At 39.7% G+C, this 16,372-nt stretch overlaps 1 protein-coding gene across 1 annotated transcript in view; it reads left to right on the top strand.

Annotated features, from left to right (window-relative positions):
• The first annotated feature begins 939 nt into the window (after nt 1–939).
• Nucleotides 940–16,372, top strand: part of IL31RA (interleukin 31 receptor A) — a 34,465-nt gene continuing 19,032 nt past the window's right edge. The window contains exons 1-8 of the mRNA XM_030470637.1: nt 940–1,015; nt 2,172–2,331; nt 4,484–4,558; nt 11,452–11,533; nt 12,278–12,574; nt 13,940–14,060; nt 14,781–14,962; nt 15,585–15,736. Coding sequence (XP_030326497.1) covers nt 11,482–11,533; nt 12,278–12,574; nt 13,940–14,060; nt 14,781–14,962; nt 15,585–15,736 — 804 coding nt within the window. The 5' untranslated portion in view covers nt 940–1,015; nt 2,172–2,331; nt 4,484–4,558; nt 11,452–11,481. The remainder of the gene's footprint in view (nt 1,016–2,171; nt 2,332–4,483; nt 4,559–11,451; nt 11,534–12,277; nt 12,575–13,939; nt 14,061–14,780; nt 14,963–15,584; nt 15,737–16,372) is intronic.

Here is a 16,372-nt window from a genome sequence, read left to right as displayed (position 1 = left end):
AAAAGAGATCATAACTCCAGTTGTTTCTTTCGGTGCTGATGCCCTAAATAATACATGTGGTGCACATATGTGAGTGCTCCTCCTTGGCTGTTGCTCAATACACTTGCTTCATGGTGCATGTTCATGCAATTTAATGGCGCTGTTGAATTAGCTCATCTGACAATAGAGCAATCTGCAGCGCTGCTCTATATGTTGTTATGTAGCTGATACTTAGTGCCCTGTGAAAGTACTGTGAGGTTTGCGCCAGTGTGCCCCCAAAATGGCTTTAAACTGAAACAGGGACATTTAGATTAGGTGCTAGGAAGAAATTCTTTACTATGAGGGTGCTGAGGCACTGGCACAGGTTGCCCAGAGAAGCTGTGGCTGCCCCATCCCTGGCAGTGTTCAAGGCCAGGTTGGACACAGGGGCTTGGAGCAACCTGGTCTAGTGAAGGGTGCCCTGCCTATGGCAAGGGCTTGGAACTGGATGAGCTTTAAGGCCCCTTCCACTCAACCCGCGGTGCGATCCCCCGGCAGGTGCACAACGGTGGGAGCTGTGCCGGGTCCCGCGGGGTTGGCTCACGGGGTCACCCCACCCCGGCGGCTGCCACCGCCCCGCCTGGCAGGTGAGGCGGCCGCGGCGGGCGGGAGGCTGCCCCGGGCGCGGCGGGAGGCGGCGGGACGGGCCCGGGCCCGGGCGCGGCGGGGAGCGGCGCGGCGGAGGCGGCGCCCCTCGGTCCCCGCGGGTCCCGCGGCGCTGGCTGCGAGCGGCGGGAGGGGCCGTGCTCCCCCCACCCCACCGCCCGCCGGCCGCCTTCGGGGGCTCCCGCCGCTGCGGAGGGCAGGGCGAGTGGGGCTTGGCGCCGGTGCGGGGCGGCGGGAGCCAGGGGGAGGCTGACACCGCTGGCACTGGCGCCGGGGCGGGGGTTTGTGTCTTTCACACTGCAGGAGAAAGCGTTACTTGCCCGGTGACTTCCTATTTTGTTGTGTCGGTGGCGGGGAGGCACAGGTCCTGAGACATCGCCCTGCTGCTGCAGTAAGTGGAAAGGCTTGTCTGTGTGTTTGTTCTTTAGCAGAGGTCCTTCTGCTCATTTTTGATAATACGGAGCGTGGGAAAGCGTGATGTTCTTCCCCGGAGCATTACTGGAGTGGATCCTTACCAGCGGTGATGATCCTTGCATTCACATCCCTCCAGATGTTCATCCCACGCTTCAGGCAGTGCATGCTTCTGTGCCTGCGGGCCAAGCGACTCCTTTCAGTTTCTTTCTTTCGAGTCCATGAAGCAGAATTGAAACTTCCTATTTTAGCTGTTTGTGATTGTCTTTTTGGGGAAGAATATGATTCAGATGTTTGGCAGTGGTTTTCTTTGTTTGGGCAACGCTAAGGCTTAGTTCTCAAAATGTTTGCAATATATGCAGTCACCAAAGGCAGTAAAAGCTCTTTCCTAACTGCTGGCTGCTTATGTCGTTTGTATTCACTCACATTTTCTCAAAGTGGCGTATCAGATTTAAATACACTGGCCCCATCCTGCTTCTGTGCCTCCTGGAAAAATACGATTCTGTGTTATCCTTCTGTACATATCTGTCATGACTGTCACCTACCCGCACTCATGCTTAAATTGGGGAAGCTGCACTGAGCTTCTCATCTGTAACGGGCTGTGTTACTGGTCTTTTGAAGGTGATTGTCTAGAAGAGTTGAAATCCTACTTCTAGCCTCTCTATATGAATTAAGACACTGGGCAAGAGAATGTTTTTATGCTTTAAGAAAGTTGCATGTATTGAGCAAAAGAACGGAATGGTTAGTTCAGGTTTTTCTGTTAGATAGAGGCTAATCAGTAACAAGACAGGTCTCAGAAGGGGCAAAAAAAAGCTTTAGTTTTATATCATAGAGGTTGCAGTATTGAATGTTAAAGGTCTTGATTTTTCTATGGTAATTTTTTTCATTATTTAGTACTTGTAGGGAACATTTTCAACTAAATAATGCTCCACTGGGAGATCTCAGAACACAGCTGTTTTCAGTAGGTTCCATGGAGCCTGGTTTCACACTACTGTGCTAGCTAGCAGTTTTGACTAAGATGTAAAATTATCGTTCATATGTTTACAGTATAGGCCGTAAAGAAAAGAAAAACAGGATGTATAACCTTTATGAGATGATCTGAATTAGCAGGGTGATATGACAATTCTCTTATGCAGGTCAACATCAAGATAAATATATTTGGGACCAAGAACACAGAGGATGCCCATCGGGACAAAAAACTCTTGGAAAGTAGAAACATAAAGACCATTTTAAAGGACTGTGTCTTTGCTGATGAAAAAAGGGCTAACATTCTCCTTAGAGTAATAGGAATAGCAGGTAAGTGTCTGGTAGTGATCTTATGTTGCTATAACAAGGTACATGAGGTGTTTAGCATCCAGCAGTGAAAGGTGGTGAGGCACAGATGAAGGTAAGCTCTGCAGAGGCTTCCCTGTCATGTTACACATTCACTGCATTAATGCAATGGAATGCGTAGCTTACTTTATAAATCTAGCTCTGACTATTCAGATACTGTGTCTGCACTTCAGGAGGGGTGTGAAATACAGGAGAACCTTCAAAAGAGAGATAATATAAATAAATAACCAAAAGAAATGTAAATCTAACTTTTATGAAAGGATTTAATGTATATTCTTTACATTGATATAAGGTCGAGATTAATATGGAGAAAGATATTTGATAGTGGGAGTGTAAGTAAGCTTACTGTGAAAAAGATAAAAGCTGAAATGGTGTGTAGGAGTTGTTTATGTTGCAGATTAACTCATAAAAACAAGAACAAATTATGTAGGAGCATTATAAATGCAAAACTCCCTGTTAGCTGAGTCTGTACGGAGTCTGAGTTTATAATGTTTTCTGGAATATATGATAAAATCTCGTTTTTCAGAATGGCCTGTTATGGGTACAGGTAAGCTGCAGGATCACGGTCATCTTTTCTGAGTGGTAAGAAAGTATGAGAATGATGTTACGCTCTTTCCTTCTTGTGGCTGTTGGGAACACAGGATTATCTGCATTGCTCTCTGTGTTCTGGTAACGCAGCACTGCAGTAGGACAGGGATTACAATTACATTCTGTTTTTTGGGGCTGTAGCTGAGTCCCTGAACAGTCCGGGCAAGTTTTTGTTTGCTTTCTTGTGAAACACAGTTTGCTAATGTTATTTAAGTGTATATGTGTTTTACTTCGGAACATCTGGAGTTGGTCTTAGTTTAAGAGGCAAGGCTGGACAAGGCAAAATAATGCTCTAAAGTAGTACAGAAAATCTTCCTTTGGATTTCTGACACGTGTATATTCTGCAATTAAAGGTTAAAACTACCCAACCTGGTCACTGCAAGAGATTTGAATCTGGCCACCTTCTCTCAATGAGAATTCTACATTTCTTTAAACCTCAGCGCATGGATCCTCCTGCCCTGCCCATCCATCTTTCTCACCTAGACGCTTACCATGTCAGAGGCATCTTGCTCTCCACCGGTCTTTGAGTGACTGTGCTCAGGGCAGGGGCACAAAGGCAACCATCTTATCTAATAATGGCTAACTAACTGAAAGCGTCTGACACAGAATCATCTCTCAAAGTAGACTCTTGTAGCCAAAATAGACTTTGTAGTCCCTCAAACACTGAGGCTGAGAAGAAGGCTCTAAGCCCCAGCTTGGCTGTACTTTCTCAGTGAAAACAAAACATGGAATGACAGTGCTGTTATGAGAGCTGCAGTTCTCTCTGGTAGTATCACCAGCATTTGTTTGTAGTGGTATTGGTAGCCCAGCCTTTCTTTTAGTGAGCATTATCAAGTCAGATATAATTAAAATGTAAAAAGTGACGAATATATAAAAATTAGGTCTTGTTTCGTGTTTGTAACTTTAAGCTTTTCTTTTTTTTTTTTTTTCTTTAATTATGAGGTATAATACATGAATTAGCAAACAAATACTTATTTTGCAGCTTTTGTATTCAGGTGAGCATTTTAAGCCTTAGGATACATTTAGAGGCTTATTTGTTATGCTCGTTTAGAGAATAATGAATTCTATTCACTAGATATGGATTACTTATTTTTCCGTATTGGTATCAAGTTGCATTTATGTGAAAATTGTATTTAAATTCCAATGTACAGCATTTTATATTAAAATGTATGAATATTCAATATGCTGCTAAGTATTAAATATAAGTATTGTTCTATAACAAAAGAAAGGGTTTATCAAGACATGTTTTGCATCTGTAACTCCAGGGTATAATAAACAAAATAACTGTTATGAGCAGTTATTAACTGAAGTGACCTTTCCTGGTCACTGTCCTTCAGGATTTTAGAACAAAAGTATCTTATCCTTTTGTGACTGTTTTTTTTGTATTTAGAGACTGAAAGAGGAAAACGACTTTCCTGCCTTTTGAGTTTTGAGTTGATTTGCAGCTTTTATATTAAAAGTCATTGAACTTGATGAATACAGCCTTTATTGCTTTTATTTTTTTTTTTCCCCACTGTTGCATTTTTAGAACAAGGTTCTGTGGTCAAAAGTTGGCACAGCATTTCAAGAGGCTCTGCTCCATGCTACTCCTTCAGATGTGTCCGTAAGCTTAGTGGTTTCTGTTTTCTTAATAAATATGTATTTGGTTTTATTTAATTTAAGTTATTTTAGTAGATTTATGATAGCATTGTGTTTTAAGTTAGGCTGTCATAATTTCACATTTAAATAGGTTTATTTTTAAAAAGAAAATGTTTGAATCAAGGTCTATTTAAATTTTAAAATCTAAATTTTATTCATCCTGGTCTGAGCTTCAGCTGAGTATTTTTAGCTCAGTTAAAGATTGTGGGTTATGAAACCAGTGTGCTCAGATCTTTCACTACAGTGTCATTTTTCCCATGGGTAAGTTTGTCAGTGTATGATTTATAGGGATTAGAGACTTGGGAAAAGCCGTGAGCTGTTCCTCATATTTGTTGCTTCCTCCAGGACATTCACATGTCATTCTCTTCTCTGACCTATGTAGAGAAACCTCTGTTTTTCTCTTCTGTTGCTCATTGGTACTCACTCTTGATGGAATCCTGACCAGTTCTGGAAGCTGATGTTTCTATACCCTGTTATCTGGGAATGAGGCTGAAGTTCAGATTTGGATCATTAGCCTGAAACATCCTCTTTCACTCAATCACAGAATGGTTTGGGTTGGAAGGGACCTTAAAGATCATCTGGTTCCAAACCCCTGCCATGGGCAGGGACACCTTCCACTAGACCAGGTTGCTCAAAGCCCCGTCCAGCCTGGCCTTGGGCACTGCCAGGGATGGGGCAGCCACAGCTTCTCTGGGCAACCTGTGCCAGCACCTCAGCACCCTCACAGGGAAGAATTTTTTCCTAATATCTAATCTAAATCTCCTCATTTCCAGTTTAAAGACATTCCCCCTTGTCCTGTCCCTACATGTCTCACGGTATGCCTTTTCCCTCTAAGATTTGTATAAACACTGATTAATTTAAATCTTGGAGTTCTGAAAACCGATGGTTATGGCTTTTCCAATTGTACTCGTGTATAACATCGTGGTCGGGTGGCCCAGTAGGGTGGAGTGCAGGCTAGGGGTCCTGGCATTCAGCATTGGCTGATCTCATATAGGGTAAGGTCTGTCTCTCCGTGTGGTAACTGGCATGGCAGAGCTGTAGCTATTGCTACTTAAGACTAAATAAAAGACAGCAATGGCTATTCGGTGTCTTTCCTCTTTCATAGTTGGTAGAAGAGTGACAGACTTAGTAGGAAAGGATGCCCGGTCAGGTTCCAGCAAAGATGTTAGAAATTTTTGAAGATGCCTATGCCTATGTTCTATAAAGGCTAAAGGCATACTACCTTTCCATTTATAAATGTAGTGTGCTCTTTACTCTTGGTGCAACAGCCACACTGCATGCAGAAGTATGCGTTTGTGTAGTTAAAACCAATTGAATCTGACTGGAAAAAGCTTTCCTGTCACAAAATGGGGGAGAATTAAGAAATAGTCTTAAATAGAGTGTGGAGAAAAGTTACTTTGGGTAATTTTTTCCACTAACTTCTTTAAATTTTTAAACCATAGCTCTTCCAAGCAACCTAAATTTCAAAATGAAAATGGAAAACCAGAGGTTTTGTTATTGGGCAAGCCTTGTTTCACCAACAATGTTACACAATTTTTTATTTATCTAATGAGACCTTCAGTGAGATTGCCCCTTCCTGCAAGAAATCTGGCTTTGGTGAATCAGGTTTTTTTTGTTTTTAATAGCTGAAGACCACAGTTCTGTTCATGATATTTGCTTAGTCATTAGAAGTTAGCTTTTATAGGTATCTTTAAGTGAAGCACTTCTGAATTTATGATATGACTTTCACTCAGGAATGTTCTTTCAACACTTTTACATATGCAATTGCTTAAGTAAACAGCCAAAGAGCTATTTAGTCACATATCAGTATGGTGACAACCATGTAAAACACGGGCAGGGTTGTAACCTGCTCTGTTACTATCCTGACGTATAGTGAGGATATAGAAATAGCAGCTAGCATGTCAAATAACCAGCTGCTAATTGGTATTGGAGAAAATGGAAGGATGTGCAACGTAGCATCAGGACTGAACTAAATTAACGGCTGACAGCTGGGAAGAAATGTCGTGGAGGTCTCTCTCCCACATCCTCCCCTCTATTTCGCCACTTTTAGCAAGTGGAAGTGGCTTACAGTGTTACGAGCACTAGAGGAGTGAAAAGAGGGAGAAAAGGGTAGGTGTGGTTACAGGATGAGGACTGCTCACTGAGTGTGGATGGAATCTTTGGCTGTTTAAGCTTTCTGGTGAGCATGTGGAACTAGATTTTTTCAAGGGCTTGTAACTTGCATGCCAGATTTGCCATGCCTGACCCTTTAGTGCTGTGCTCTGCTGTGGCAGTGTGCGCTGGTTTTAGCACATGCATAATTAAAAAAAAAAATGATTTCCCAATGCTTCTGAGTTCCAATTCCTGGCTAAAATAGTGTGTGGGATTGCTGGATCTAGTGAAAGGAATATGATAAAAAAAGTACTTCATTATTCTTGGAAACAGCTGAACTATTTTGGCTGAAATGCAGCCTCTTCTGTGTCATGTCCCCTCAAAAATAGCAAACCAGCATATGTAGAGTATCAGCATAAACTGCTAGAGCTTTGCCAAGTTGTAACCAAAGAAAGACAGTGGGAAGCGATAAATTTAACAGGCTTTTCCTTTTTTTCTTTCTTTTTTTTTTTTTTATTTTATTTTTTATATTTAGCAGATAGTTCTTCGTCTCCCTCTTAGATTTTTTGCACCCTTTGAAGTGTTCTATGCTTTAACCAGAGCCATGGTTCTGCTCATGCTGTCTTTTCATTTTTCTCACAAACCCTCAGCAAAGATCTATACAATAATTAAATTTCCAGAAGGAGTGTAGCTGCTCCCAGATAAAGTCTGTGTCTGTGCCAAATCATAGTTGCCTTTTTTTTTTTTTTGCAGTGGATCTTCTATTGAAGCGGACTCAATTTTATTAGAAATGTTTTGTAAATTGATTTTTTCGTAGGCTGGAAAGCATGGATGACCCATTAGCTGATTTTTTTTTTTTTTTTTGAGTAGTCCATGAAGTAGGAAAACCTATTAGCACTTAGAGCAGTGTAATCATGCTCAGTATTGACAGCTGCTCTGTGGTAACATTGCTTTTCTCTCTTTTTGCTCAATTCTTTTATAGTTGCATGTGTTTGAAATTATGCTGCTGCCTGTATGACCTGGAAGCAGTTGTTTCTTGACATACTGTTATGTAATCTAAGTCAGCTTTTACTTTTTTTTGTTACTGTGTAGTTATGTTCTGTGAATCTAAGGAAGAAGTCAATCACTAGGGGAAATTCTTTAATTAGTCACAACCCTAATATGTAAGCCTTGTATTCCCATGGTTGATGCAGACAAGTGGAAAATCTCTGTTTTGAACTGTTGGTTTTAGTTCACAAGGTCTTTACAATACTGTATACTCAGTGAGCTTTTATTACATGTTGCTAGCAGTTAAGCCTACAGAAAAGAAAGAATAGAGCTTTGTTATTTATATTACGTGCCTTAAGCTCTTTCCTTTAAACAATTATATGTATGCTAATCTTTACATGCCACGCAGAAGATTAGGTACTCTCATGAATGAATGTATGCTCCGAGATTAAAGCAGTATTTATAGGGCTGTTGTAAAAACGTTTTAGCTGATACAATTATTTATTTTTTAAGTTTTAAAAGAAGTGCTTATGCCAATGTAGCATCTGTAACTCATTGTTGATTTTTCTTTGACTCATCCTGTCCGATAGTTCTGTTTAGGCAGATAATCTTCTAGTGCTCTTGGTGATTTTGCTTGCTTTTGTTGATGCTGATAATCATCTTTGAAGTGTGTTGGTTTTCTTAACTACTAGTTTCCCAGCTAATGAAGTACTGGTTACATCGGTGTTTACCACAGCCATATAGCAACCATTGGGGTGTGTTCCTATGAAGTTGGCAAAGCCTTTTTTAGATTTATAATTACTATTTTCCTTTGGTTTTGAACGGAAAGTAGTTTTCTTGTAGCCATGACTTTGGGACTGATTTTTTCACTGTGATATCTTTCTTAAACTTAAAAAAGTATAATAAGAATAAACACACACTTTGGTGCTTACAAAATATACTCTTAGCTTTAACAGTGAAACTTCTAGTATTTCAGCAGCATTGCTATGTACTATATTTGTTCTAAAATTTAAAAATTTTAGAACAGTGCTAAAATCTAAAAATTAACAGTGTTTAATATTTCAAAATCTGCAGTGCAGAATACTTGGAACTATTTCTTAAGGTTCTTTGTGTTTATTGCCATCAATAGCATAATTTGTCTTTACTACATTGAGAACAAGATCTTACTCTAGGTAATTGAAGTTGCAATATGTTCTCTTTTTGTAATTGCTTTGTTTCTTGCTGTGGTACACATCTTGCTACAGATGAATTTTAGGAGTATGTCACTGGGCAAACTTCTCTTTCGTTTATCTTTTTATCCCATGTGTCCTTTTGATTTTTTTTCCTGTTTTGCACTGTCATAGCCTCAAAGTTTATCAAACGGTTCCTAATAGAGTCTGAAAAGAATGTTTAAGATGAGTTCTGGCAGAAACTGAGCACAAACCAGTATTTTTTTATTATGGTTTTCTCTTTTAGATTACTGTAACAAAACCAGGAAGTTTTTGTGAAAGGGACCATAACACAGAGTGAACCCCTTCTGCCTACATCCCACCCATAGATCTCTGTCCCAGTGACCTGGTGCACACCCACTTCCTAGCATTGTCTGAACCTGTCCTGAAGAGGAGATGCCTTATTTGGTCTGAAAACTGCTGGAGTACCTGTTCCAGGGAGATAGCACTTGCCTCCCACCTAGAACCCTCCTGAGACACAGGTTTGCATGGAGAACTGAAACTCCAGCAGCCCCTCAAGTGAATCTGAAATCCTAATGTGAAACAGGGACTGCAGCAATAGTAATGCCTAATTTGCTTATGAACATGGCAGCTAGAGCTACTTGTCCAGTAAGTAGGAATACTGGGAACTTAGACCCTCATCTGCTGAAGGGGATCTGGAACCTCTATTTTCCATAGGCAGATCTCCTACTTAGAAGCCAAAGGAGTAGCCTGGGTTGCAACATATTCTGCCCTTCACATCGGAGTTGGGCTGTTTTGCAGACAGGAATTGTTAGAGACAAGCTGGGCTGGGTGAGCAGGCGGTGAGGTGAATTGAAAACTGGCTGAATAAATGGGCTCGGAGGGCAGTGATCAGTGACACAAACTCTAGTTGGAGTCCAGTGACAGGTAGTGTACCCCAGGGGTCAACACGGGATCCAGTCCTGTTTATCATCATCACTAATGATCTGGATGATGGGGCAGAGCATACCCTCAGCAAGATTACTGATGATAAGCAACTGGGAGGGGTGGCTGATATGCCCAGTGTTGTGCTGCCATCCAGAGGGACCTCGGCAAGCTGGAGAAATGGGCTGCCAGGAACCTCAACAGAGAGTAGTGCCAAATCCAGCACCTGGGGAGGAACAACCCCAGACACCAGTACAGACAGGGGGCTGACCAGCAGGAGGGTAGCTTTGCCCTGGGCATTCTGGTGGACATCAGGTAGAACATGAGCTAGTGATGTGCCCTTGTGGCAGAGAAAGCTAGTGGTATCCTGGGCTGCATCAGGAGGAGTGTAACCAGCAGGTCGAGGGAGGTGATCCTTCCCATTGCTCAGCACTGGTGAGGCCACAGTTGGAGTACTGTGTCCAGATGTGGACTGCCTGGTGCAAGAGAGATACGGACATACTAGAGAGAGTCCAATGAACAGCCGCAGTGATGATTAAGGGACTGGAGCACCTGTCATATTGGAAAAAGGCTGAGGGAGCTGTGACCATTCAGCATGGATAAAAGAAGGCTCAGAGAGATCTCATTAATACCTGAAGGAAGGGTGCAAAGAAGGGACAGCCAGCCTCTTTTCACTGGTGCCCAGTGGCAGAACAAGAGGCAGTGGGCATGAACTGAAACATGGGAGGTTCCCTCTGATCATCAGGAAATACTTTTTCACTGTGAGGGTGACTGAGCGCTGGAGCAGGTTGACCAGAATTTGGGGACTTCTCATCCCTGGAGATCTTCAAAAGCCATCTGGACATGTTCCTGGGCAACTGGCTCTGGCTGGCTGTACTTGGGCAGAGTGGCTGGACCAGATGACCTCCAGAGGTCCCTTCCAATCTCAACCACTCAGTGATTCTTTGAGTGGTGACAGCAGTGCTTGGGCTAGGAGAGTGTTTGACTGCTGTCATTTTCACGCTGGAACCCTAGATTCAGCTGTACCTTTAGAAGAAATCATTCTATTTCGCTTTCTTCCTTCTTCCTCAGAGTTTTGGGTTTTTTTGGCGGCACAGCAGTTAAGCTTCAAAGAACAAGCCAAAGAGAGGTGCCTTCCCTTGTCTTTGCAGAGTGTTCCTCAAGTCCAGTGCCTGCAACACTTAGCTGGGATAAAAATGTGCATTCGCCCTCTCTTGGGTGGCTGATGACTGGAACTGTTGCCCACTTCCTGCACAATTGTTTTATTGGCTGGTGATGCACAAGAGATAAGGATTATTCCTTCTCCCACAACAGCCTTCCTTTTCCAAAGAGTTCACTCTGCTAAGCAACTGCTCAGGAGATGGCTAAGCAGGCTGGATTTCAAGTGGATGTAGATGTATTTCTTACCAATTCTTTACATGGTCCTTGGATGGCAAATTACTTAGGTGAATTGGATTGCCCTCAGAAGGATTTCAGGTGTACTTGCCTCTCTCTTTATACAAAATGTATATGCTGAACTTAGGAAAACTGCATCAAACTTCTCCCATTGTGCAAGAAAGTAACAGAGCAATACTTGACTTGAATGTATGTGAGAAATGCTGAATAGCATTATTAGCTCTTATACTAATGCTTACAAAGTATTAGGGGGCATCCTTACTTTAAGTATATTATTTTTATTTTATGACAGCATTTCCTGCTCATAGTTACTGAAAAGGAAATGTTCAGGTGTGTGATTTGGGTGCTCGTCCTGCTCTGCAGCTCTACAGCAGGTATGTTACTTGATTATTAGCACCTGTCTTGCCATAAGAAAGGTTTTCAAAAGGTGACCTTCTTCAAATGAAATTTCAAAGAATTCTGAAAAAAAAAAAAAAGTAGTATTTTAAAAATAGAAGTTAGTAGGTGATTGCCTAAGTAGCGTATAGTATGTAGAGAAAGATTTATTTATGGCAGTCTTGATTTCTGCTTGTGGAATGTTAATTGTGGTCATGATAGCCTGTGTTTGTTTTCTTTTGTATTTAAAGTATTAAAAAAAAAAGTATTACCTATTCAAAGATTCATGCAAGTACTACTAATGTTCTCATTCCTGATTTAAAAAGTCACCTAACAATGTGTGACTATTGTTGGGGTTTTTTTATGTGATAGTTTCATAGTCAGTTTAAGCTGACACAGGTAACTGCTGAAGTTGGAAGATCAGATAGTTCCACATTCTCTTTGCCTCTCATATTCCTCTCCTTCTCCTGGAGTGCATGTTGGTGTGGCTAGTTGTGAGGAATCTGATCTGGATGTGATAGAAACATCATTCTTATATAGTCCCTATGGTAATATAGTAATTAATATGAACGGAGTTTCCAAGCAGCGATATCTGATTCACGTCACTAACTGAGGGTTTTATTCAAACTCCATATGGAAAAAAAACTAATTAAGTGATTTGTAGACAACAAAATAAGTTATTATTTTTCCACTGGTATTTTATAAGAAATTAGGTTATGTGATTTCTTCGATTTTGTTTTTAGATGAAAACTCTATCGGAGATGCTGACATTTTCCCTTCGTCTCCTGAAATTGAAAGAGGATCCACCCTGAAACTATTTTGTGTTCTTGGAAAACACTACACACCTCACAGAAATGCAAGCCATATCATCTGGAAATTGAATCATGAATTGATCACTCAGGAAAACTATAACATTGTGAACGAGACTGTGTCTAGTATAACCATCCATAATTTCACTTACAGCAAAGCTCATGTGAAATGTTTCATTAAGTACTTGGGCGAGGAACAGCTTTTGGTTCACACTGAAGTTAAATCTGGCTGTAAGTAGAAAAGCAGAAAAATTAATTTTAACATTTTTGAAAATAACACTGTAAAAATTCTACTTTTAAAATAACTACTTTTTTCCTTTTTTTTTTTTTTTTTTTAAGGTTGTGGCATTGTAAGACACCTGTGTTCAAGTATCTCCTTTTTTTCTGAAATAAAGCATGATATTGCAGGCATTCCTTACTCACTGTGGTCCATAACCTCTCTAATCCTGACTTGGCCAGCTGAAGTGAGTGAAGGTTTTCTGTGAGTTCAGGTGGTACCAAGTCTGTCCCTTTGGTTGTGTCTTTTATATAGTTTAGCCAATGTTAGCTTTCTCTGAAAAGGATTTCCTCTTTCGTCCTCTGTTCCAAAACAACTATAATTACCATCTCTTATGGAGAAAGCTACAGGATAAATATGTATACGAATTCTCTAGTTTATTGAACAGATTAAGTCCAGATTATATTAATTTATACCTTGGGGTCGCATTTTAGTAAAGAAGCAATAAATGCAGATAAGTAGATCTGTGGAATAAAACCCAGCAGAAGGTAATAACCTGCAAAGTTAGGTGTGCCATAAACTTAACAATAAAAGAAAGAGCTTTTCGGTCTTATATTAGATGGGACAGAAAAGTACTATTTTGGAGAGAGGGCTTTTTCAACCAGTTTATTTCACTGGGCGCTGTTCCCTTCCTTTCATTTCCAGTTTCTTCTATTGAGTGAAGAAGTCTGCCTTTAACAAAGAAGTCTTTGAAGGTTAAATTTTTATGGATGACTTCAGACTATAGATATCAGAGAGAATTGTTTTCTTTGTTCTACCGTGTTTATAAGATAAAGAGAGTCCAGAATTAGTATTCTTTTCAAGGTCATATAGATATGTTGGCCAGAGAATTGTCTTCTGCACTCTGAGATTGTGCAGGCTTCTCAGACTCGGGGTTTTCATAGGGTATGTGGTTAGTCGTTCTGGGAAGGAACCAAGAGTTTTATCCTTCAGAGAATGGCCTTTCCTCAACTTCTGTTTGTTTTCCTTTTACTCTGTGGTTTGGCCTTAAGCTACTGGTTCAGGACAATGTATGTAGTGGTTTGATATAAGATAGTTAGTGAGTTACTGTGAAAGTACTTTCAGGCCCACTTAGCTAAGTACTTCTAAGAAGCAGTTGAAGAGAATCTCCCTCTACTCCCAGGGGAAGAATGGTTTCAATTTTAGTTTTGTAAGAAGTTTTCAGGGCAGTAAAAAAGTTATAAAATGAAATGCTATGCAAGACACTTAGTGAAGTTCGCCATAATCTGCTTTTTGACCAACAAATTCAGTTGTACACTAAAAAGTCACTTTTTTTGCAAGACTTTTTTTTTTTCCTTTTTAATCTTTTGTCATTGTAGTTCCACCAGACACACCAAGAAATATTTCCTGCATTTATTACTTTGATGCTGAACTTACCTGCACCTGGACTTCAGGAAGAGAAACCAATTTTAGGACAAACTATACTCTTTACCGAAAAATGTAAGTATAAGGTGTATTAGGAACTGGGTTGCTGGGGTGAGACCTCCAGCTCCCTTCCCCTCACATTCTGATTTCTGTTCAAAAAACCCTGAAAACATAGAATCATTTAGGTTGAGAGTCATGACATTTCCTCAGTAAATTTAATTAATTTGGGGATGGTATTGGTTGGAAATAGTTACAATCTAACCCAATATTCAGTAGACAAATGTTTACATCAGAATTGATATTCACTTATTTCCTTGAAGTAAAATTACTAATTAGGTCAAAAGCTGAGTGAGCCTAGGCACAAATGGAGAATGAAGGCACTTTTGTTGGAAGTGTTACTAAGAAACTTTCTATGTAACTAACTATCATTGTTTTGGATGGATAAAAAGATTACTTCTTCCTCTACTTAAACAATTCCTGGTTAAAACTATTAAAGCCCATGTTGTTCTGCTTGATACCAGTAGGGTTTAACCTAGGGACCTCCGGAGTCATAATGTTTCAGTGAAAGAATCCAGAGTTAGTTGTCCTTTTTAGATTGCTCGCATCTGGGGATTTGTGTTTACAAATACAAATTTTGTAGTCTCTTGCTGTTTTGTGACCTCATTTTAGAAACGTAAATACTTGATTCTTTCATTTTCCATTACATTTTAAATACAGTTTAGGACCTTTCTTTTTCATAAGCTACTGTGACAGTGGTGAAATCAGTGTTGCTTATTTTTCTCTTTTGTTTTTTAGGATGACAGAAGGAAGAGTGATTCTTGCAAGGACGATGGGCTCCTGCCAAAGCAAAACGGAGTCATGTTCATTTTATTATCCAGATACTCCATATAGTAGTTCTTTTTGTTTTCAGGTGAAAGCTGAAAATATTTTGGGTGAAGCCTCATCAGGTTGTGTTCCTATACCTATGGAAAAAATAGGTAATTTAAAAAAAAGTTAAATAAAGATAAAGCAGTGTATGTTGAGCTGGCTACACTCTCTCCAATTCTTTTTCCTATGATATACAGATGAGAGAACTGTGAAACAAATTGTGTAATCAAAGAAGAAATTAATGAAAAAAAAAATTCAATATACTAGTTTTGAAACTATTATTTGGGTTTCATTTGTTTTTAAATTGGTTTCAGTTTTGAAATGCTATCTAATTGTAATTGTTATCTAAAAGCATGAAGAGTCTGAAGTTACATTTAGGGTTTAATAAAATGTTTCATCCTTCCCAAATTTTTTTCATCCCAATTTAAATACTTAGAATTTAGTTGAAGCAAGTCTCTTGTTAGGTTTCTTTTTATGCCTTTCCATGTAAAATTCTTTGATCTGGTTGGTGGTACTGCAGCAATTTTCCACAATTTCTTGGTCTTACTGAGAGGTGGTTAAAAATGATAGTGTGGTGTATTCATACAATGAAATGTCTAACTATATTTTTTTTAAGCGGATGTCTGATAGGATGTACGTTATTGCAATAATGATCAAACACAAATAGACACAGCAATTCTGAACTCTTATAGAAGCGTTTTCCCTGTTAATGTTTTTGTTTCTCCATTCTAGAGAAATTCGAACCTCCTGAAATACTTTCAGTTAAAAAAATCACTGGTATAAAGCAGTTGCTTACAGTAACCTGGAAAATGCCTGAGAAGATTATCCCTTCACAAGATTTAATTTGCCAGGTTCGATACAGAAACTTATATTCAAACTCTTCGGTAAGCTACATAAATTTCCTTCCGAATGTTAACCTCTTTGTGACTAATTTCTTCATGTTATAAAAGGTAAAGAGAAGAAAGGCAACAACTAGTTGGAAATCATGATTAACATCTTGTTATTTTAACAAGGTCGTTGTTTTGTTGTCTGGGATGATTTGTTCTTTTCCTTTTGGTCAGTGTCTTTTTTGGTGCATATGATACTTCTGAATCTATTTCTGTGAAAGGCTGAGGGATTACCTTAGGCTAAAGAGTTACACACACAGCCAAAATGTTTTATTTTCCTGTCACATTCTGGTGTTGAAAACAGCATTTACTCCCAACCACAACAGTTGAATCAGATTAACATGCACTAATGATACATTGATTTTCAGGTGAATTAAAGTATTATTTTGCAAGATGGAAAGTAAGGAAAGTTATTTTTCTGAGTTTGTCTTTCTCACACTTATATGGAACTGCTATAGGAAAAAACAGTAGTCATTTGCTTCTTTCAGATGGCCTATTCCTATGCTCCTCACTATAAAAGTGATTCTGTTTGCTATCTTACTGTTTCCTCTTCCAAATTTTCCTCTTCCAAACCTAAGAATAGACCAGGTTGCTTGGTTTGGGTTTTTGTTTGTTTACTTGGTTTTGTTTGTT

The sequence above is a fragment of the Strigops habroptila genome, chromosome Z, assembly GCF_004027225.2.
Source record: "Strigops habroptila isolate Jane chromosome Z, bStrHab1.2.pri, whole genome shotgun sequence".
In the NCBI taxonomy this organism is placed as follows: domain Eukaryota; kingdom Metazoa; phylum Chordata; class Aves; order Psittaciformes; family Psittacidae; genus Strigops; species Strigops habroptila.
This window is presented reverse-complemented; position numbering and strand designations above follow the sequence as displayed.